The 24,817-nt window shown below is 43.6% G+C and overlaps 1 protein-coding gene across 1 annotated transcript in view; it reads left to right on the top strand.

Moving 5' to 3' along the window:
• Positions 1 to 11,149, top strand: part of CLIC6 (chloride intracellular channel 6) — a 60,779-nt gene extending 49,630 nt beyond the window's left edge. Inside the window, exons 5-6 of the mRNA XM_064272983.1 lie at positions 152 to 333; positions 10,988 to 11,149. Of these exons, the coding sequence (XP_064129053.1) occupies positions 152 to 333; positions 10,988 to 11,149 (344 nt within the window). The remainder of the gene's footprint in view (positions 1 to 151; positions 334 to 10,987) is intronic.
• Positions 11,150 to 24,817: the final 13,668 nt, after the last annotated feature.

A 24,817-nucleotide genomic window follows, 5' to 3' on the forward strand; every position in this document is an offset into this window, starting at 1 on the left:
GTCCTTTATTCGGGGCGTCTAACTCCACACCCGACCTCGCAGCCTGCCCGAGTCTGGATAATAAAGGGAATCAGTGCCTTCCTCCGCATCTCAGAGAATGTGACTCGGGCTTGCAGGGCATCGCTGAGTGATTTTTTGCTTTTCTGTTTAGTTTATGAAAAAAACCTCCTAAGGGCCCTGAAGAAGCTGGACAGTTACCTAAGTAGCCCTCTGCCTGATGAGATAGATGCCTACAGCACCGAGGACGTCCCTGTCTCTGGAAGGAAATTCCTGGACGGGGATGAGCTCACCCTAGCCGACTGCAACCTCTTACCCAAGCTCCACGTCATCAAGGTCGGCAGTCCCTCCTGCCTGAGCTGGGCGCATGCGTGAATAGGGCTTGGTCTCACCTGCCTTGCTGGGCGCATGCGTGAATGGGGCTTGGTCTCACCTGCCTGAGCTGGGCGCATGCGTGAATGGGGCTTGGTCTCACCCGCCTTGCTGGGCGCATGTGTGAATGGGGCTCGTCTGGCCTGCATATGTTGGGCGCATGCGTGAACGGAGTTTAGCCCTTCCTGCCTGTGCTGGGCGCGTGAGTGATTGGGGCATTGTATGAGTTTGTTTTGAGTTGTGTGTTGGCCAGACGTTTAAACGGTCTACAATGTGGACTCTTGAATTAACCCCCCACTGGTTTTTATCTGGCAGCCACACCACAGCCTGAGTTTCAGACGCGTAAAAGGAAGGGCTTCAGGTCTTTTCCGGAAGCTTCTGAGAACTTGGCCATGGTCCCTCCAGTCCTTCTGCCCTTCTTGCCAAGCCTCCACCCCCTACCCCAGCCTACAGCAAAGTTATGCAAAAGCAGCTTGAGGGACTGCATGGGTCACACGGGGTATTTGGTGCTTGAGGCTTGGAGAGGATGTATGAGATCTGGGAGATTTAAAATGTGAGCACGGTAAATCGTGGGCGATTTTTGGGATACATACAGCCCTTTCTAGAGATAACAGAGACATGACCTATCAGCTCTTAACATCATTTCTCCACAGCTAGGGAGCAGCTGACCGCTACCTGTTGGGCCTCTGCCAGACTAGGTGCTCAGTCTTTCCAGATATCAGACTTAAAGACGCCCTAGACCTGACACCTGTCTGTCAGCTTGTGCTACTGTCCAGCTTCAATATTGCTATGATGCTGGAAGCTATGCCACTGGTGTGGCAAATACCAGCAGGGTCACCTATGGTGGGCAAGTATTAGCAGAGCTTCCAGACAAAGATGAACTAGGAAGAAAAACCTGGCGATCTACTTATGAAAATTAGCTAATGAAAACCCTATGGGTCACAGAATATTGTCTGATATAGTGCTGGAAGATGAGTTCCTGAGGTTGGAAGGCACTCATAATACACAGTGGACACAGCAATGGACTCAAGCATGCCAACAATTGTGAAGATGATGCAAGACCAGGCAAATGTTTGGTTCTGTTATACGTGGGGTCACTGTGAGTTGGAGCCAACTTGGCGGCAACTAACAACAGATGAATGGTTCTCCAACGTTAGTAGGCATAAGAATTGTTTGGAGAGATTTTTAGAAACGGAACCTCCCCCCGATCCATCCCCTGGCCTACTAAATCAGAATTCTGGGGTTGCCCCTTGGATTTCAAGACAGATGGTTTCACACACTGACCTTTTAGTTGCTGCTGTCTCTCATCAGTGTTCCCAGCCTTTCTATCACCTAGAGATGTTAATGTTGCTATTGGGCACCGTCGAGTCGGTTCCGACTCTCAGCGACCCTTTGTACAACAGAACAAAATGCTGCCCAGTGCTTTGCCATCCTCATGATCATTGTTATGCTTCAGCCCATTGTTGTAGCCACTGTGTCAATCCATTTAATTGAGGGTTTTCCTCTTTTTTGCTGACCTTCTACTTTACCGAGCCTGATGTCCTTCTCCTGGGACTGGTCCCTCCTGACAACACGTCCAAAGTATGTGAGACAAAGTCTCGCCATCCTTGCTTCTAAGGAGCATTCTGGCTGTACATCTTCTAAGACAGATTTGTTCATTCTTCTGGCGGTCCATGGTATATTTAATACTCTTTACCAACACCATGATTCAAAGGTATCAATTCTTCAGTCTTACTTATTCATTGCGCAGCTTTCATATGCATAAGAGGTAATTGAAAATACCATGGCTTGGGTCAGGTGCACCTTAATCCTTAAAGTGACATCTTTGCTTTGCAACACTTACTAACTTGTCAATAAAAAACCAAAAACCAAACCCACTGCCGTCAAGTCGATTCCAACCCATAACGACCCTATAAGACAGAGTAGAACTGCCCATAGGGTTTCCAAGGAGCAGCTGCTGGATTCGAACTGCTGACTTTTGGTTAGCACCCAAACACTTAGCCACTACGCCACCAGGGCTCCAAACTTGTTAATAGTTGTTATTATTATCCCTCTTGCTATGTTCTTGGCCCTCAATAGCCCCAGGTACCCCAGAGCTTTGCTCTGGGCATCTTGATTATTAAAACCCCACCAGGTCCAGAGTTTGGTTCTCGGTATAAGTGTAGGGGAAGTGGGATGTAAAGATACAGGGAAATACAAGTCAAGGACACATTTCCCTGGCATTTAGGTTACCAACTAGGTTCACAGGATCTGTGGTGCTGATGCTCCCATGGGCTCCCTGTCATCCCTGGTAACCCTGCACCAACATTTGCATTTCTCTTCCTGCATTTTCCCTGCTCTTTTCTTCCCTTCCCATCACTTCCCCTTTTAGTTTCTTTCTTCTGTCTTCACTGTTGTGGAAGATGGGGCACCACATCTGGTTTGAGGGTCACCAGGGCTACCAACTTGAAATATAAGCCTTAAAGATGTTCCCTTCACTGAATTCTCCAGTACCCCGATATCTAACATTTAATGAAAGCATCTCAACCCCTCTTAACTTTGGGAGACATTTTCTAACAGGATATTCATGTTGTTGAGTTTTGATGTAATCATTTTTGTGGTCGTTTTTGTTGTCAGCTACCCCTGAGTCAGCCCCCAACTCATGGTGACTCCACGCACGATGGGATTGGACCTTTGGGATCCGTAGGGTTTTTATTGGCTGATATTTGGAGGTAGATCACGAGGACACTCTTCCTAGTCTGCCTTAGGCTGGAAGCTCCACTGAAACTTGTTCAGCATCATAGTAACACGCCAGCCCCCACTGACAGATGGGTGGTGGGTGTGCCTGAGGTGCACTGGCTGGGAATCGAACCCAGGTCTCCTGCATGGAAGTCAAGAATTCTACCACTGCACCACCACTGCCCCTTAGTCACTTTTATCGAATACTTTTTAGTCATTGCTATGCCTACAGTAGCATCCTGGGTATTACCAAAGGTTAAACACTTGGCTACTAACCAAAAGGTTGATGGTTCTAATCCACCCAGAGGCACCTCAGAAGAAGGTCCTGGCTATTTGCTTCCAAAAGTTTACAACAATTGAAAACCCTATGGAACACAGCTGTACTCTGAAATACATGGGGTCTCTATGAGTTGAAATTGACTCGATGGCAACTTTTTTTTTTTAGTTTATATGAATTTTTATTGTTTTTAACATTTAAATGATTCACAGACTTGATTCCTATAGGCTCTTTTTTTTTTTTTTAAATTGTGCTTTAGGTGAAAGTTTACAGAGCAAATTAGTTTCTGATTCAAAAATTTATACACAAATTGTTTTCTGACATTGGTTACAATCCCCGCATTCCATTAGCACTTTCCTGCTTTACACCCGGGTTCCTGGTTTATTTGTCCAGTTCTCCGGTCTCTTCCTACTTGCTAGGCTTTGCTTTTGGGCAGATGTTGCCCATTTGGTTGCATATACTTGATTGAACTAAGAAGCCTGATTCTCACTTGTGTTATTGTTTGTTTTATAAACCCGTTTGATCTTTAACTGAAAGGTGAACTTCAAGATTGGCTTGGATTCTGAGTTAGCAGGGTGTCCAGGGGCCATAGTCTCAGGGTTTCCTCCAGGCTCTGTCAGACCAGTAAGTCTGGTCTTTTTTTGTGAACTTGAATTTTCTTCTATGTCTTTTTTTCAGCTCTTCCTGGGACTCTCTATTATCATCCCTGTCAAAGAGGTTGGTGGTGGTAGCCGGGCACCATCTAGTTCTTCTGAGCTCAGAATGGTGGACGCTGTGGTTCATGTAGTCCATTAGTACTTTGGACTAGTATTTTCCTTGTGTCTTTGATTTTCTTCATTCTCCTTTGCTCTGGGCAGGATGGGACCAATAGATATATCTTATATGGCCACTTTTAAGACCCCAGATGCTACTCATTAAAGCAGGATGTGGAACATTTTCTTTATGAACTATATTATGCCAATTGACCTAGATATTCCCTGAGACCATGGTACCCAGCCCTCAGCCCCAGAAACTCAGTCCCTCAGGGTATTTGGATATGTCTAGGAAGCTTCTGTGACTGTGCCCCCTTTGTGCTCTATTATATGTGTGAATATACATGCTGTACATACATGTATGTATGTAAAAATACCCACAGTCTCACCTGTATATGTACATGGATGTACTCCTGTATGCCCTCCTTCCCCTATTCAGTTTACTTATCTGCCTGTATATCTGCATGGAAGTTATTATTTGTTTTTACTGTTGTCTTATGGTTGTATATGCTATAGAATTTACTGTGGTTGCCTTTTTTTTTTTTTTTTTTTTGCTTTGTTCCTCCAAGTGTCTTCCTTTGCCTTGGTCCAGTTGTGTTCACTTCCCCTATATTGTGTGTTGTCTTTCCCTTCACCAAAGTCAACACTTGTCTACTACCTAGTTAGTGATTTCCCCTCCTTATCCCTTCCCTTGTGGTGGATCCCTTCCCTCCCTCATAACCATCAAAGATTGTTTCTGTGTGTAAACCTTTTCTTGAGTTTTTTTAATAGTGGTCTCATACAGTATTTTTCCTTTTGTGGAGTGCTCTCTATATGAGGTCAAGTCGGTTGATTGTGTCATTTAGATCTTCTGTATCTTTGTTGGGTTTCTTTCTAGTTGTTCTGTCCATCGTCAGAGGGGGTGTGTTAAAGTCTCCTACTATGATTGTAGAACTGTGTATTTCTCTTTTCATTTCTGGTAGGGTTTGTTTTATATATTTTGGAGCTCTGACGTTGGGTGCGTAGATATTATGGTTATGTTCTCTTGGTGGATTGACCCCTTAATCATTATGTAATGTTCTCCCTTGTCTGTTAGGATGGAGTTTGATTTAAAGTCTGTTTTATCAGAGATTAATATTGCCATGCCTGCTCTGTTTTGGTTACTGTTTGCTCAATTTTTTTTTTTTTCCATCCTTTGGTTTTAACCTCTTTATGTCTTTGTGTCTAAGGTGTGTCTCTCTGTAGGCAATATATTGGGTTTGATATTGATGTGTCTTTTTTTTTTTTTAAATCCATTCTGCCACTCTCTGTCTCTTGACTGTTGTATTTAACCCATTTACATCCAGTGTGATTATCAATAGGTATGAATTTACTGCTGTCATGTTGTTATGCTTTTTTTTTGTGGTGTTGACAGTTTCTTTGTTCCACTTAATTTTCTGTGCTGAGTTCTTTTTGTTCATGGATTGTCTTTTTATTTCTTTTGTTTTTGTCACTTTTATGTTTACTGAGTCTTTTTGATTTTCTTCTTTGTTTTGGTAGGTAGGTTTGTTAATTTTCTTTGTGGTTACTGTGAGGTTTACCTTTATCATCCTATGTTTGAAACAGTCTGTGATATTTAGATATTGCCTTGGCTTTCTCTCCACATGGGAGCTTTGTAACTACACCATTCATTGCCCCTTTCTGTTTTGAAGTTGTCATCGATTTCAGATTGACATCTCTGGGCCCCTGGTTTTGGATCTGCAGCTTTATTCTACTTTTGAGATTTCTCTACCTGAGTTGGTATCTTGGTGATGCCATCGTTTGACTTGCTCTCTTTTGTTTCTTTTATGACTAGTGTAGCATTGCAAAGTGCATGGAGATTGGCGAAGAGCAAGAGAAATATCCTGGCCGTTCAACATTAATTGCCACCTTTTTAGCTCCTATAAAAGAGACAATTTTAAATTTTAGTAGAGTGTTTAACTTCAGAGTAAGTTAAAGCCGTCCTTGACTCCAGTATAAGACTTAGCAGTAAAACCTTCAAAGCTGTTGAGCCAAACAGCTTAATTATCTTCCATGGAGTACTTCTGAAAGGAAATGGGAACCAGCCTAAAGGAATTTATGGTAAAAGATGAGAGAGTAAAGCAATTTTTGCTTTATTGCTTCTCCTGAAACTCAGCAAAAACAATATGAAAAGTAGAGCAGAAGCTTGTCTTTCATAAAACTAGAAAGGGATGAATCACTAATTCAGAAACTGAGAAATTTCCTCCAGTGGGAGGGGCCCCAGAGCCACAACGTGCTTTTTCACATCCTTAGCAAGATTCAGATTTCACTAAAAGCAAATAGTACTGTTTTGAAACATCCAACCTCAAATTAGTGTTTGAAGACTAAGCACGGAGTGGGCTGTGGGAGAAGCAGAGAGCATCACTAGACAGAGCCTGAGAGAGGCAGCATTGAAGGAGGAACCAGAAAGGGGAGCCATCCTTATAGCCTGGGACACATCCCTATTCCCAAGGAACAGTTGGAGGGGAGATAGAGTGGAGGAGAGAGGGGAAGTGACATTCTGCTTTGCAGCTGCTGTAAGCAGAGACATGAAACAAGCCCTGAGCCAGTTAGGACATGGACTATACATAGCCCTGGCTTCATTTGTCAGGATGGTGACCTTCTACCTGTTCTGTGAACCTTTGGGTGGAGGATGTTGGGAGCAGAGAAATGTTCTCCTGAGGGAGAGTACGGAGCAGTTCGATAAGAGGGTGTTTGAAGATAAATATTCAAATCGATGTGCCAAACCCTCCATGTCACTTTTTCAAAGCCCCCCGACACTGTTTTTAAGCAAATGCTAGGTCCAAAAAAAACCCAAAACCAACCCACTGCCATCGAGTCGATTCTGACTCATAATGACCCTATCTGCCCTCTAGCCCTGGTGGCGCAGTGGTTAAGCACTTGGCTGTTAACCAAAACGTCAGCAGTTCACATCCACCAGCTGGTCCTTAGAAGCCCTGTGAAGCAGTTCTGCTCTGTCCTATAGGGTTGCTATGAGCCAGAATTGACTCAATAACGAATTGACTCACCAGTGGCAGGTTTGACGGTAACAGTCCTGGGGGGTGCAAATGGTTAATGCCCTGGTCTACTAACTGAAAGGCTGGAGGTTTGAGCTTACCCAGAGTTGCTGAGAAGAAAGGCCTGGCGATCTACTTCTGAAAAATCAGCCATTGAAAACCCTATGGAGCACAGTCCTATTCTGACACACATGGGTAGCTATGAGTGAGAATTAACTCAATGGGAACTGGTTTTGAATAACCAGAAAGAATCTGTATGGGACCTCTGTGTAGACAGAGATGATGAAAAGTGGGGGGGAGAGGGGAGAGAAAAAGAAAAGAAATAAAAACCAAGAGGTGGATCAGAAATACATATCTGATAAAGAATTACTCCAGAAAAATTAAAGAACATTCTAGACCGATACTTCTCTACAGCCTCAAAAAAATGAAAGGGAACATAGGCCTTTTGAGAAAAAGCTCAAAGACACAGCATGTCAAAAATGACAGTATTGCAAAGGAGGTGAAAAAAGACTGGCAGAGCTAAAAGAAAAGAAAAGAAAAAAGATCGTTGATGTTGTTAGTTGCTATTGAGTCAATTCTGACTCATGGTGGCCCCCTAAAAGATTAAACACAAATAAAATAATTGCAGAAATAAAATTAGAAGCAAAAGAACCATTGCAGGAATTATTAGGAGTTCAGAGGACAAGCCTGAGACAGTCATCCAAAATCAAATGGAGAAGAACAAAGAGATAAAAGTGATTAGAGAGATCCCAGAAGTATATAATGAGGGACAGGAGAATGAGAAAGGAAAGAGAAGGTTCAAGGAAAAAGTAAGGGGAAATTATCTGGAACTAAAGGACGGCCTGAAATGTCAGTGTAGATGGACGTACCATGTTTTATATACACACACACACATCAACCCAAAACCAAACCCATTGCTATCGAGTTGATTCTGACTCATAGTGACCCTATAGGACAGAGTAGAACTGCCCCATGCGGTTTCCAAGGAGCGCCTGGTGGATTCGAACTGCTGACCTTTTGGTTAGCAGACGTAGCTCTTAACCACTACACAACCAGGGTTTCCTATATGTGTGTGTGTGTATATATATATATATATATGAATATATGATTGTACTTTAGATGAAGGTTTACAGAGCAAATAAGTTTCTAATTAAACAATTAATACATATATTGTTTTGTGACATTGGTTGCCAACCCCACGATATATCAACACCCTCCCCTTCTCGAACTTAGGTTCCCCATTACCAGCTTTCCTGTCCCCTCCTGCCTTCTTGTCCTCACCCCTGGGCTGTTGTGCCCATTTAGTCTCATTTTGTTTTAAGGGCCTGTCTAATCTTTGGCTGAAGGGTGAACCTCAGGAATGACTTCAGTACTGAGTTAAAAGCATATCCAGGGGCCATAATTTTGGGGTTTCTCCAGTCTCTGTTAGACCTGTAAATCTGGTCATTTTTGTGAGTTAGAATTTTGTTCTACATTTTTCTCCAGTACTGTCCAGGACCCACTATTGTGATCCCTATCAGAGCATGGATATACCATGTTTAGGAAAATATTGCCCAGAATAATCCACATTAAGACATCTCTAAGAAATTACCGAATCTTGAAGTTAAAAAATAGCTTTTTAAAGCATCCAGGCAATAATAGTAATGATGACAACAATAAATAACAAAGCCATGTACACAGGTAAAGAATTCAGACTGGCCTCATACATCTTCACGACCCCATGAAAAACCAGAAGACAGTGATTTATTATAGGAAAGGGTATGTCACCTAAGAATCTTAAATCCAGCCAAATTGTTGTTTTTACCTGGACTTCTGGTCCTAATGCAATAAGCACCCCCGAGTCATTTTTTATACGATGAAGTAAGGAAACAATAATCAAAATAAAGATCCTAGAAACAGAGAAGCTGTGTAGTATAAAACCACTGATGATAAACATGAACCAAAAACCAAACCGGTTGCCATCGAGTTGATTCCAACTCCTAGTGACCCCATGTATGTGAGTAGAGCTGTGTTCCACAGGGTTTTCAATGGCTGATTTTTCAGAAGTAGATCTCCAGGCTTTTCTTCCAAGGCATCATCTGGGTGAACCAGAACCTCCAACCTTTCATTTAGCAGCCAAGCGTGGTGCCACCTAAGGTCTCCTGTGATGAACATAGAGCCCATCTAAATCTAACGCTAAGATTAAACAACAGTGGGAACTAGTTACTGAACCCCATTAGAAAATGTTAAATTGTGGATATTGTTACATAAATTGGAAAGGGGATAATGGAGAAGAGATAGGAAGACGGTAGATATACTAATTTCCTCCTTTGTCATAATCAGGAGTCAGTGGATACTGTCTAAAGTTGATAAAAATCAAGAAATAGAGAATTCCTACTACTTAAAGTTATAAGGAACCATTGGAAGAGTTAAAAACAGACCATAAACCTTAAGAATTACCAGAAAGGGAAATATGTACATGGACACACACACACACACACACGCACACACACACACGGATGATAGAAAACAAAGTAAATGTTAAATTCAAAGAACAATCTAAAAACAAGATGGCACCTATAAGAGGGCTACAATGAGCAAAGTTACTCAGCAAAGTTAAAATAGAAAGACGGCAGAGATAAATCAGGCAAATGCAAACCAAAGAAAAGCAGAGCTCTGAATGTCACCGTCAGGAAGGTTAATGTCAAGCAAAAGATGCTGAACAATTGAGAAGGATTTCTAAAAGTTGTATGGTCCTGTTTTGCGGCCACACCACGTCAATGACTCCCGGCCCTCCAAACCTGAGAAACAAGACCCAGAGGTCTTGTAATTTATGTTAAATCCCATGCTCACTTTGTCCAGGCATCCCAGGGACCATTGCCATGGGAAGAACAAAGAGAGTCCCCACTCAGATGGCTGCAGCGTTTGTACGACCCTCCTGGCAGAAGGAAGTAGACCTGACACTGTTGTGTTTCTCAGGGTGCTTGCTTTCAAATCCCCAGCCTTGCCTCCACCATCTCTAAGAGGGTCGGGATTTGTGTCCCTTCTATTTATGAGTCTATCCCCCGCACAGAGTAGGTTCATAATTGGACGATCTGATTTAGAGTGGAAATCTGTAGGAATAATGCACAATGAAGAGTAGTTAGGAGGCCCTGGGTGGTGCAAACGGTTAAGCGCTTAGCTACTAACTGAAAGCTTGGCAGTTCGAATCCACCCGGAGTTACCTCAGAAGAAAAGGCCTGGTGATCTGCTTCTGAAAGATCACAACCATTGAAAACCCGATAGAGCACAGTTCTGCTCTGACACACATGGGGTCACTATGAATGAGTTGGGGTTGACTCAATGGAAACTTTTTGTTGTTGTCTGTTAGTTTGGTAGAGTGATTGGAATTTCATGAGGTTAGATTACAGCACATTTTGAAAGTAAGTGCCCCCCTCCCCCCGCCCAACCCCAGGCTGGCCCAGCAAGTCGGAAAAAGTGATACTGGCACAATCTAAACTGAAGATCCATGTTGAATCTTTATGCACCAAAATAACACAGCAGCAGAGCACACGGAGAGAACGCTGCAGGAAACACAAGGAGAGATCAACCAGAGCGCAGACCGAATTCATGCCAGTGTTTCTCAAAGACCGTCTGTGATAAACCAGAGGGCAGGATTGGTGGGCAGCTGTCATGTTGAACCCAGGACCTTTTTAACCTTTCTGGTTTCCAAGACACAGCTGTGTAACATCGGAGCTGGGATAACCCTGAGGACTGTAGGATGACATCAGGGACTGAGGACGAGAACATACCACACACCTCAGAAGAACGGATCGTCTGATTTGGCTGCCTGCGTTAGTGGGTTTTCTCTTTCCTGATTATTTCCTCTTCATTTTCAGATCGTGGCCAAGAGATACAGAGATTTTGAATTCCCTCCTGAAATGAGTGGCCTCTGGAGATATTTGAACAATGCCTACGCCAGGGACGAGTTCGCAAACACGTGTCCAGCCGACCAGGAGATTGTACACGCATATTCAGATGTGGCAAAAAGAATGAAGTGAGGCTGGGCTGTTTTCTGCTGTTTCACAGTGAAGTGAGCTAGGCTACAAAAAGTGTGGTCTGTAGGTTTTCTTCCAATGACCTCCCTTTGGAAAATAATGCTCACAGAGTGATCCGCCCAATGCCAAATGATACGTCGTCTTGTAATATCTTATCTGTGTATCTGAACACACCCACTATCTATCGCAATACACACCCAGTTGTCCCGGTTATGGTAGCTTCTGTGTCTGACACCCATGGAATTTAACCTGTGACATCTAGGACGTGTGTTTTTCAGTTTAAGTTTCAAAGCAAATTAAGTTTTGGTTCACCTCCAATTAAAAAAAAATTGCTCTGTCCCTGATAATTAGTTTTCATAATCATATATAGCTTGCTTTTCTCTTCTAAAATATAATTTTTTTCAAAATAAAAAAACTTAAGTGGTTTTGTAATTACAAAATTATACATGCCTATTCTGAAATTTTGCGGAAACCCTGGTGACGTAATGGTTAAGTGCTACGGCTGCTAACCAAAGGGTCGGCAGTTTGAATACCGCCAGGTGCTCCTTGGAAACTCTATGGAGCAGTTCTACTCTGTCCTATAGGGTCGCTATGAGTCGGAATCGACTTGACGGCACTGGGTTTAGTCTTTTTGGTTGATATTCTGATATTTTAACACAACGTAGGAGAGTATAAAGAAGGAAGCGAAAGAAATCACCTAAAATTTCACTACATTAGATAATAACTGATAACTTTCTGGCAAGTGCCTTTCAAATCTTCAATCTCAATCTCTCACACACACACTCAGACCACACACACAATTTTGCATTGTGAGTGGGATCATGCTCCTTTATTCTGGAGGAGTGGTAAGGAGAACTCTTGGTGGTCATTCATGCTGTTGTTCTTAGTTGCTGTTGAGTCAGCTCTAATTCATGGCGACCTTATGTACAACAGAATGAAACATTGCCCCATCCTGTACCATCTTCATAATTATTACTATGTTTGAGTCCATTGTTTTGGCCACTATGTCAGTCCAACTCACCAGGGGTCTCCCTAACCTTCACCAGCCCTGTACTTTAGCAACCATTCACGTTGTTGTTGTTAAAAAAATTGTTGTTAGGTGTCATCAAATCAGTTCCAACTCATAGCGACCCTATGTACAAGAGAACGAAACACTGCCCAGTCCTGGACCATCCTCACAATCATTGCTAAGTTTGAGCCTATTGTTGCTGCCACTGTGTCAGTCCACCTCGTTGAGGGTCTTCCTCTTTTTGGTTGACCCTCTACTTTACCAAGCATGATGTCCTCTAGGGACTGGTCCCTCTTGATAACATGTCCAAAGTATGTGAGACAGAGTCTCACCATCCTTGCTTCTAAGTAGCATTCTGGATGTACTTCTTCCAAGACAGATTTGTTCATTCTTCTGACAATATTCTTCGCCAACACCAATCACCAACCATCCATAGAGGACCTAAAACAAACAAGATTTGGCACCCAGAGCTAGAGAGGCTGTTGTGATCAGGCTTCCTGGAGGTGGAGGATTATAGAGTTTGCGGACCAGCAGGGCCCAGCTGGAACCAGAAGCTGTGGACCCCCGCCCTGCATTGCTTCTGCCTCTGTGGTGCCTGCAGCCTTGGGTTCCAGGACAGGAAGCTGAGGAGCGTGGCATTGGGGTCTGTAGGTCCTTTCCTATGCTTTCCCTTGTTCCCTCCTCATGGAGACCATGCCGTCAGGAGGACCCTTTACGTAATCTGCAAGTTGAAGGATCTCCCTGCCTTGTGTTGAAATGTGAATCAGGCACACCTTGATTTCTTCTGATGGCTGCCCTCTCTAAGCCATCCTCCTCCGCCTGTAAATCAAACAAACAAAAGCTGTTGCTGGCGACCCCATGTGTTTCAGAGTACAACTGCACTCCACACAGCATGGCACTTATTCAAGGGATGATATGAGGTGGGGTTGCCTGGTCCTTATAGAGGCTTTGCCCTTTCTAATCTCACTTAGAGGTCAAGCAGGGAAAATCCAGGGAAATTAAAGTCATGTGAAGTTCTGGTAAAGGTCAAGTTAGGGAGGAAGTGGAAACTCTTGACTCAGAAGGGTTTCTGGTTTATCTGTGGCTTTTCCTCCACCATCCCTATAACCAACTTCTTGTCAACAGCTCTGTGTGTGGGCTGGGTTGCTGGGTTTCAACCCAAGGCTCGGAAGACCAGCGAGAGGCTGCTTAGATAGCCTTCAAGAGCTGAGCCATCTGAGCATTATCCATCAGGTGGAGTTCCTTTGACATACATCCTACAGGAAACCCTTCTTGCAGAGTTGGGTGAGCATGTGGTTGATGCCAAAATGCTCGTTTCTCATTTACACATCAACTCTGTGTGTGACTCACTTGGAAGAAAGTAAAATGCATTAATAATAGCCATCCCGAGATTTGGTAACAAACGTCTAGTAAGAGAAAACAGAGTCCGTAATATAGTGGCTACTTGCGTTCCCAGCTTAACGGATGCCGTGGTCTCATCCAGGGCAGCAGGTCCCATAGTCAGCTTTGTTAACTGTGTGCTTTTGGAAGTCAAATCAAACACATGCCCCGGTGATCATGTTGTTCCACATCATCTTAGGAGTCAGACTTTTACACCCGATGTTGCAATGTTCCATTTCAACGTGGCAAATGAGTAGACTACCAGATGTCACTAGGGCTAACTTTGTAGTTTTAGATGCTAAAATGATCTACATGAACCGTGTACCTTAAAAATTAAAGACATTATTAAAATAATTCAATGCAATGGATTTTGTTTTGTTTTGGGGCATTGGCACTGGAAGTCTGCACGTATGTGGGTATATGGGGGGGTGAGGAATATTCCAGGTTGTTCTGTGGGCTTGAAACCTTTATTACAGTGTGATTTCTAAAATACAATGCTTTCCCCCTTCAAAGCATATCTTGCAGGGTGCAAATAGCGTCTAGTAGTGAAAGGGCCTCTCTCCTGAGGTTGATGGAGTGACAGGGTCTTTGGAGAAGATTCCAGTTTCACTTCCAGTTGCCCAAGAGGCTGACAACTAAAAAAAAAAAATCAGCTTTACTTCTGAACATAGAATCTCCAAAAGTGGACTAGAGAGGAACACGAGAGCATCACAAGGTTATAGTTTCTGGGTGCCACCCAGCAAACAAGGATGAAATGATAAAATTTAGCCTCAGGAAGGACTTTTAGGGACCAGGGGTCTCAATAGGTAATAGCCAGTCTACAGGTCAGTCGCTACCAGGAACTGACGTATTCCCAAGCCCTTAACCCCACTTCCCACACACACTCACACAAACATACACAAATGTACATACAGTCACACAGAGATACACTCACACGTGTATACAAAACACACGCATACACATTCACACACACACACATTCATACACACCCCTACATACACAAACACACATGCACACATGCTCACACATGCACTTATACACATACGCTCATGCAGATACACATTCACACATGTACACACAAATACATTCACATACAAACACACACACACACCCTCACACACATATACAAGCATACACACATACAGGGGTGTTTGTCCACATTATGCAATGAGCTCTCCTTTGGGATGATGGCTTAATTCTGAATTCTTCTCTTCGGTGAGTTTCCCGTCAGCCACTGTGTCAATCCATGTCTCCTCTCCAGGAGGTCTTGAAACAAAGAGTCTCCTCTCTCTGAAACATCTTTGGGTGGCCCTGTCTGGTGGCCCTGGATGGCTTAGATCACCTATCAAAGTCCCTCGAAATTCACTGATAATACTTTTCTCTGAAAGAGGTTCTGTCTGGAATTCCTGAGAAGCCAGAAGGTCCATTTCCATTTTTTAAGAGAAGAACCATTAGAAGTACAGTGGCCCTCATGGGGAAATTTGATGTTACCTTCTGGGGATCCACGACCTTAGCAACGCAGGGTCCTTTGGGATGTAGAAGACCACCAGAGAAGTCCTTGTGTCATTTACCTGGTGGTTTGGGGCTGGATAGCACCGTAGTGATTTGACACCTCATATACATTTTGGTTACTCTCTGAGATCACAAGGAGCCTTCCAGTTAGCTGGGTGAAGGCTGGCCAGCCCTGGCCCTCTCCCATACGGTACAGTCAGTAGAGGAAGTTTGGGTCTAGAACTCAGAGCCTGGTGAACGATTAATGCCCGGGGCTAAGTTTTCCTGGAACATTGTAATGTCAGGAGAATCGAGGTTCCCACCTACCAAGCACTCGCTCCCTTCTCTTCAGTCGGAAACCTACTGGGCTAGCATTTTGCAGGGTGTGTGTGTACAGAAGCTCCCCCAAAGTGTGAACTCCAGATCCCCATCTTCCTAAGGGGGATGGAGAGGGACGTTGAAGTGGATGAGAACTGAGGAAAGGGGGAGGGTTTAGGATGGGTTGGAGCAGCAAGATTACTCAACACCTGGATTTTTAATCAAGGGATCTTACTAAAGAACAGCCTATCCTTTGTCGGACAGAAAAGAAAATTCAAAACAGAAGCCAGTAATCAATCAAACAAACAAAACAACAAAAACAAACCCATTGCTGTCAAATCGATTCTGCCTCATAGCAACTCTATAGGACAGGGTAGAACTGCCCCATAGGGCTTCCAAGGTTGTAATCTTTACATAAGCAGACTGCCACATCTTTCTCCCACGGAGCAGTTGGTGGGTTCAAACTAGTAACCTTATGGTTTGCAGTGATCGCTTTAACCACAGCGCCACCAGGGCTCTTTAGAAGCCAGTGGAGATCTAATAAACACAACAATCAGTAGGGTACTTTTGATTGGAGGGACTCTGGAAGACATGGCCCCCTGACTCTTTGTTAGCCCGGAAATGAAACCATTCCCAAAGCCAACTCTTCAGACAAAGATTAGACTGGACTGTAAGACATAAAATGATACTCGTGAAGAGAGCGCTTCTTAGCTCAAGTAGATAAAAAAAACATGAGACTAAATGGGCAGCTCCTGTCCAGAGGCAAGTGGAAAAGGCAAAAAGAGACAGGAGCTAGTTGAATGGACGTGGGAAATCCAGGATGGAATGGAGGAGTGTGCTGTCATGTTATAGGGAGAGCAATTAGGGTCACAAAACAATGTGTGTATAAATCTTTGTATGAGAAACTAACTTGAACTGTAAACTATCACTTAAAGCACAATTAAAAAAATAAAAAATAGGGTACTTTCAGGAAGATGTGTGCACACTCACTGTTTTAAGCCTGTAGAGAGAGTGTATGCTGGTCTCTTTGGCAGCGTTTCCAGCCTACCCAGAAGTCAATGCAGAAAATTTGGGGTTCATTTGTGGTAAATTACCACAAGCTGTTAGACCACAGTGTTTTTACTGTTTCTGATGAACTCTTAAGATAATAAAAATCAGTTGCCTTTGAGTTGATCCCAACTCATGGCAGTTCCACGTGTCTCAGAGTAGCACTGTGCTCCATAGGATTTTCAACCGCTGATTTTTCAGATCACCAGGCCTTTCTTCTGAGGTACCTTTCAGCTGGCAGCCAAGCCCCTTAATTGTTTGCATCACCTAGGAACTCCCTTAAGATAATAGAAAGGGTTCTTTAGGGACAAAGCATTTCCCCTTTCGTAAAGGCCGTCAGAGGTGGCTCAATTTACTGTGGGCGAGGTAAGTGTTGGTCGGTATGGACGATGAGGCTACCAACAGTTGGAGATGTTTCTTTAAAACCAATCCACCCCTCAGTTTCTCATCTCTCATTAGTGCAGACAGCTCTGCTGTCTGCCAAGGACTGGCTCCCTTCTTTCTGCCCGGGACTCTGCCTTCTGTACCTGGGACTCTGTGTACAGCTTTGAGCAAGTCACTAAATTTTGCTGAATCTCAGTTTCCACGTCCGTAAAATAGGCAAATAAAAACTTCTCCTACCTAATTCTTGGAACTGTTATGAGGATGTACACAAAAGTCCACAGAAGTATGAAAACTTAGTAAATAAAAGCAGAGAATGAGGTTTTCTTCCTGGTTATTGGGTTGGTTTTTGTACGCAATAAATAGTTTCCATTGGAAACAATGGATGCCAAATGCAGAGCCATCAACGGGAGGAGAATCTGCAGGGAACACGGTTGTCAAGGCTGAAGAACCAGGCCTTGCGAGGCAGAGCCACCTGGTGGGCAGGGAGCTAGCCAGGGAGTCCAGTTGCTCCTGGCTGTGAGGCCTTGGACGGGCCACATTAGCTGCCTATGAATTTTTCTCCCCAAGGCTAAGAAGAATCATGCCTGAGTTCATGAAACTGAAGTGGAAATGGAAGTGAAATTATTTTGACCTTGTTTAAAATATAGTGCTTTGTAGTTTCGAGTTGTGCTCTGACTCATGGAGACCTCATTATAACAGAATGAAATGTTGCCGAGTCCTGCACCATCCTCGTGATCGCTGGTATGCTGAGCCCATTGTTGCGGCTGTTGTATCAATCCACCTCATTTTGTTGGGCCTCTGCTTTACCAACAATGATGTCCTTTTTAGCCATTGATTTTTCTTGATGATGAGTCCAAAGTAACAAGTCAAAGTCTTACCATCCTCACTTCTAGGGAACTTTCTGGTTGGTTTTGCTTGTCCTATTGTCAGTCCATGGTATATCGAATATCCTTTGCCAACACCACTGTTCAAGCGCATTTATTCTTCTGTCTCCCTTGTTCATTGTCCAGCTTTCATATGCATATGGGGTGATTGAAAAGACCATGACTTGGGTCAGGCACACCTTAGATATCAAAGAGAAATCTTTGCTTTTTAAATCTTTAAAGAGATCTTTTGTAGCAGATTTGCCCAATGCAATACATTGTTTAAGTTCTTGACTGCTGCTTCCATGGGTGTTGATTATGGAACCAATTAGGATGAAATCACTGAAAACTTGGATTTCTTCTCCATTTATCATGATGTCGTTTATCGGTCCAGTTGTGAGGATTTTTGTTTTCTTCCTGTTCAGGTGTAATCCTTGCTGAGGGATGTAATGTTTGACCTTCATCAGGAAGTGCTAATGGGTTCTATACTACTTCAAAATGTTTTTGATGTTAACTGCCTAGCTCTGTCCCAGCTGGCCTGTGTCCCTGATTTGTCCAGCTGGCCTGTATCCCTGATAAACATCCTAAAGAAGACCCTTTGAGGTCTTAAAAGCTACTAGGCAGCCATCTAAGATTCATCAATTGGTCTCAGCCTGCCTGGAGCAAAGGAGAATGAAGAGCACCAAAGACATGTGGTAAAGATGAACCCAAGAGACAGAAAGGGCCACATAAACCAGAGACTCCATCAGCCTGAGACCAGAAGAACTAGATGGTGCCTGGCTACCACCCATGACTGCCTTGATAGGGAACACAACAGAGAATCCCTGATGGAGCAGGAGAACAATGGGATGCAGATCTCAAGTTCTTGTAGAAAGATCAGGCTTAATGGTCTGACTGAGAATGAAGAGACTCTGACAGTCATGGTCCCCAGACCCTTTGTTATCCCAAGATTGGAAACATTCCTGAAACCAACTCTACTGACAGGGATTGCCCTGGACTATAAGATAGACAATGATGCTGGTGAGGAGTGAGCTTCTTGGCTCAAGTGGACACATGAGTCTATGTGGGTAACTCCTGTCTGGTGGGGAGGTGAAAGGAAGAGGTAGACGGGAGCTGGCTGAATGGACACAGGGCATACAGGGTGAAAGGAGGAATGTGCTGTCTAATTAGGAGAAGAACAGCTGGGAGTGCATAGCAAGGTGTGTATAACCTTTTGTATGGGAGGCTGACTTGATTTGTAAACTTTACCTAAAGCACAATAAATAAGAAAACTGAGAAAAAAAAAAAAAGAAGAAGAAGACCCCTTGAACTGGGAGCCTGGGGGGAGACCCCTCTGGGTCGAGGTCAGTTCTGAAGCCGTAACTGGGCACATGGCACCCACTCCCAGTATGACTCATTTACTCTAGTCTAGAATGCATACAAGAGCCTTGCAAGGCATAAAACATATTTCTGTCTTCCTGGTTTTGGCTGTTCCCCGCTTCGTCATCTAGATTGTGGGCTACTATTAAAAATGGGCACGAATCTTTAGAAAAATCAATCACTACACAGCAGCCAAGACTACACAAGATAACTTGTAGGAAACCACTCTGAAAACTGAGAGGTAAAACACAAATATTAACTATGTTGATGGTTATCTGCCTAGCCACTAACTTTCTGAATTACTTCAATTTAGCCCCGGAGGTGAGACAAGCAGTGTCTAAGAGACCATCTCTAAAACTAGAGAACAACAGCCCTGCTTTTAATTTGCTCACAGCTGAGAACTACACCATAGTTCACCTCCTCGGAGTGACTCTTGCAAGGATGTGCTTTTCAAAAAGTATGTGTCATGGGGTCTAGGCCCTGAAGGATGCTGACTGTATTTATGAAGTCAGGCTTCTCAATGGCCAACATCCCAAGGATGGCTAAGGCTTCATCTCAGCAGCTGGCAGGGCGGAAGGCAGGCAGCAGCTGAGATCCTAGCAATTCTGATTCAACCCAAGAGTGAAGAAGGGGTCTCGCGTGAAACAAATTGGTGCCAGAGTCAATCATCCCAAGGTCCTCATTTACACATTTTAAAAAACATTTGCAGTTGAGTTGACCCTAACTCATGATGACCCCATGTGTGTCAGACTGAAATTGTGCTCCACAGAGTTTTCGATGGCTGATTTTTCAGAAGAACATCAGACCTTTCTTCCGAGATGTCTCTGGGTGGACTCAAACCTCCAACGTCTGGGTTAGCAGTGGAGCACATTAGTTGTTTGTGCCACCCAGGGACTCTCCTCCAACGTCTGGGTTAGCAGTGGAGCACATTAGTTGTTTGTGCCATCCAGGGACTCTCATTTGCACATTACCTTCTACTAAAGATAGCTATGGGGAACATGGCATTTCATCAATCTTTCTGTAGGTCAATATTCCATATTAGCCCTTCCCTTTGCAGATATGAAAATAATCCTGGTAATTCTCCCCCCTTGAAGAAGCTCAAGGACTGACACTTCTTCACATAGTCAGGTGTGAAGATCTTATGTTGAGGGAGAAAGAAACCCTACTTGGTGAAGAACCAAACCACACCCACCCACCTGGGAAGGTATATTGAGCACCCTGGAGCAGAGGGTGGGGCTGGGCACCCAGGAATGAGTGGGTAGCTTCATAGCTTCTATATGAAGAAGAACACAGCATCAGGACTCATTAACAACCTATGACATGCAGATGACACAACCTTGGCTTGCTGAAAGTGAAGATGACTTGAAGACTCACTAATGAAGGTCACAGACTACAGCCTTCAGTGTGGATTACGTCTGAATGTGAAGAAAACGAAAATCCTCACAACTGGACTGACAAAGAACGTCATAATAAATGGAGAAAAAATTGAAGTCATCAACGATTTCGTTCTACTTGGATCAACAGTCACCTGATATGCATGCAAAAGCTGGACAATGAAAAAGGAAGACAGAAGAATTAACGTAAATTGTGGTGTTGGTAAAGTACATTGAATATACCATGGACTGCCAGAAGAACAAACACATCAGTCTTAGAAGAAACACAGTCAGAATACTCCGTGGAAGTGAGGGTGGGACTTACTTTGGGGAAGTCATCAGAAAAGATCAGTTGCTAGAAAAAGACATCAGGTTTGATAAAATAGAGGGTCATGGAGAACAAGGGAAACCTTCAATGAGGTGGACATACTAAAAAAAAAAAAGATCATGAACATTGCACAGGACCAGGCAACATTTTGTTTTTTCGTACATGAGGTCTTTTCTGAGCCATCCCTATGGCGACTAACAACAGGGCAGAGGAAAGACCAGTTGGCTGTAGAGACCTGGTCACCCTCTTACATCAAATGCTGGCCACTGAGCCAACACTCAGCATGGTTACTACTCTTGCTTTCTAAGTAAAGCCAGCTGCCTTTGGGGTCTGGGGCCCGGAGAGCGCAAACCAACTCACTTCAGACTCTCTTCCTTACCAGAATCTGGTCTGGTTTTCTTAGGGCTGGATCCCCCCACCCCTAGGTTCCTGAGTCTCCAGTGCTGCCTGGCCTTGGTTTGCTTCTCTTTTTGCCCTTTTCTGGGGCCCAGCACTACATGGGGGCTAAACTCTTGGGAGTCCAAAATTTGAAGAGTATTCATTGTTCTAGTCGGTCCCTTTATTGCTTAAAATTTCATAAAGATTACAGCATAGTAGATGAAACAAGGCAGGGTATTTCACTTATGCATTAAGAAATTTTTTTCCTTTCCTTTTTTTATGGTTGTATATATGTATATAACATAAAATGTATATAACAAAGCATTTGTCAATTGGTTGTACTTCACGTATATGATTTAGTGACACCAATTACATTAACCAAGTTGTGCAGCCATCACTAACATCCACCGCCAAATTTCCCATCACCATAAACAGAGAATCAATGCTTCCTGAACACTGATTCTTCTTTTCTCTTCCTCCCACCCTTGGTAACCACTAACAGGCTTTGGTCTCTAAACATTAAGCATAGGTAATTGTTTTATATAGGTGAGATCATACAGTATTTTATACAGGAGAGATCATACAGCATTTGCCCTTTTATGACTGACTTATTTCACTCAGCACAATATTGAAGTTGTCAAGGATTGCATTTTACTTGGATCCACGATCAATACCCGTGGAAGCAGCAGTCGAGAACTCAAATGATATATTGCTTTGGGCAAATCTGCTGCCAAAGACTTCTTTAAAGTGTTAAAAAGCAAAGATGTCACTTTGAGGACTAAGGTGCGCCTGACCCCCCAAAAAAGAAAAAAAGCCGTGGTATTTTCAGTCGCCTCATATGCGTGTGAAGGCTGGACAATGAATAAGAAGATCAAAGAAGAATTGATGCCTTTGAATTACAGTGTTGGTGATGGTGATGAATACTGAGTATACCATGGATAAATGAATGAACAGAAGAATGAACAAATCTGTCTTGGAAGAAGTACAGCCCTCCTTAGAAGAGAGGATGGCGAGACTTCATCTCACATACTTTGGACATGTTATTTTGGACATATTATCAGGAGGGACCAGTCCCTGGAGAAGGACTTGCTTGGTAAAGTACAGGGCTAGCGAAAAAGAGGAAGCCTCTAGACTAGATGGATTGACAGTGGTTCCAACGATGAGCTCAAGCATAGAATGATTGTGAAGATGGTGCAGGACCAGACATTGTTTTGTTCTGTTGTACATGGGGTTGCTATGAGTTGGAACTGACTCGATGGCATCTAACAACAACAACAACGTTTTCAAGGTTCATCCATGTTGTAGCATGTATCAGGACTTCATTTCTCTTATGGCTGAATAATATCCCATTATATGGATATACCATGTTTTGTTAATCTATTCTTCTGTTGGTGGACATTTAGGTTGTTTCCACCTTTTGGGTATTGTGAATAGTGCTGCAATGAACATTGGTGTACAAGTGTGTTTCCCGTCATAGGAATTTTAGAGTCTTTGAACTTAGGTAAATTTAGAGCTAAAAGTGACATTGGCAATTATACAAGGCAAATTTCAGATGAGAAAGCTCAGAGACCTTAAGTTACTTGCTCCTGGCAGCTTGGCCACCTCTGGGAGAGCTGGGACTAGTATCCAAACCTTCTGATTCATAGATGAAGGATCATTTATCCAAGACAGTAGTCTCAAAGTGTGGTCCTTGGACCAGCAGCATCAGCACCATCCAAAAACTTGTTAGAAATGTAAATTCTTGGGCTCCGCAGCAGACTCGATGAATGGAGACCCTGAAGAAGGGGCCCCACAATCTGTGTTTGAACAAGCCCTCTAGTGAAGCTGAGGTTGTTAAAGTTTGAGAAGCACTGTCTGTGAGATGCCAATCAAGCCCTTTTGGAGAACATTGAATGCTTCTCATCACTGGTGGAAAAGTTGTGTGCTGAACAATGACTTTTATCACTCCTTTCTTCTTTTATTCATTCATACATTCATTTCCTGGGTGCCTGCCCCATATTAGGTACCAGCTGGATGGGAAGGACATATTAAATCTAGAACCTTCCCTCAAGGAGCTGTCAGGGAGCCACGACACAGACAGAGGAGACTTTTACATTGAGATGGAAGGCGGAATATGCTCAGACCCTCCAATGATGCAGACAGCAGGGCAGGTGAGTTCAGGAGTGCTTTGAGCTGCAGCAGAGAGGCTGGGAGGGTCAATGCAGGGCGTGTCTAAGGAGTCACGTGCTGGAAATGGGCCTGGAGAGTTCTGGGAAAGTAAGGAAGTCCGTCAGGTAAGAGGAGAGGGCTCATGCCAGCGGCTTATGAGACTGAATTTCTCCATCCAGTTGGTTACCCCCGAGGCACTGGCCTCAATGACTGGAAGGAGTTCATGGTGGGTCTTCAATCCATTGATCAGTGATTGAGTCATCCTTCCCATCTGATAGTGAGGGCAAGTAGAAATGTTTTCAGACTTCACTGAAGTACAAGCCTCCAGCAATTTGGCATGACTTAGGTAATTGTCTTCCCAGGACAGCCTGACATGCCCCTTGAGCAGCCTCCCTGGGCCAAGCTGTTCTTTTTAAGGAAGAGCTGTGGGCTGGTTTTGAACTTGGAAAAGAGTCTAGCAAACAGCAAGCGGCAACAGAAGGTTGCATCATGAATGCATTCCTCGTCCAAGGCTGTCTTCGCTTCCAGGTGAAAAGTGAACTGTGGAGTTGGGATGGCTTCTTCACTCATCTGCATTATCAAGTTGTAACAACGTCTTCCCTGTGATACACGTCTGTTATCTGGACCATTCTATACACCAGTATAGCTCATATCTGCATGAAAATAAAACTAATATTCAGAATAGGTGCCGGTATCTTCACAGGCCTTCTGATTTGTCTAAGAAAAATACCATTTACTCGAGAACATAGCTTCAGGGCATTTTATTGTGTCTTAATTTTTGAAACATGGTAACCCACTTGTGATATAAGTGAGAAATCTATCAGAATTTCTTATTAATCAAAAACCCTTTTTTCATCCTGAGACCAGAAGAACTAGTTGGTGCCCAGCCACAACTGATGACTGCCCTGACAGGGAGCACAACAGAGAACCCCTGAGGGAGCAGGAGATCAGTGGGATGCAGACCCCAAATTCTCGCAAAAAGACCATACTTAATGGTCTGACTGAGACTAGAAGAATCCCGGCGGTCATGGTCCCCAAACCTTCTGTTGGCCCAGGACAGGAACCATCCCCGAAGACAACTCATCAGACATGAAAGGGACTAGACAGTGGGTAGGAGAGAGATGCTGATGAAGAGTGAGCTATTTGTATCAGGTGGACACTTGAGACTGTGTTGGCATCTCCTGTCTGGAGGGGGGATGGGAGGGTAGAGAGGGTTAGAAACGGGCAAAATTGTCACGAAAGGAGAGACTGGAAGGGCTGACTCATTAGGGGGAGAGCAAGTGGGAGTATGGAGTAAGGTGTATATAAACTTATATGTGACAGTTTGACTTGATTTGTAAACGTTCACTTGAAGCTCAATAAAAGTTAATTCAAAAAAAAAACTTTTTTTCAGCAACGTAGAATAATATAGATTTTATTGCAGTTACACTAACTGTTATTTTTGAAATCATAATAGCTAATGTTTGTTGGAGGCCCTGGATGGTGAAAGTGGTTAACGTGCTCAACTGCTAACTGAAAGGTTGGAGGTTCGAGTCCACCCAGAGGCATCTCGGAAGAAAGGCCTGGCAATCTACTTCTGAAAAATCAGCCATT

The sequence above is a fragment of the Loxodonta africana genome, chromosome 20 (assembly GCF_030014295.1).
Source record: "Loxodonta africana isolate mLoxAfr1 chromosome 20, mLoxAfr1.hap2, whole genome shotgun sequence".
Classification (NCBI taxonomy): Eukaryota; Metazoa; Chordata; class Mammalia; order Proboscidea; family Elephantidae; genus Loxodonta; species Loxodonta africana.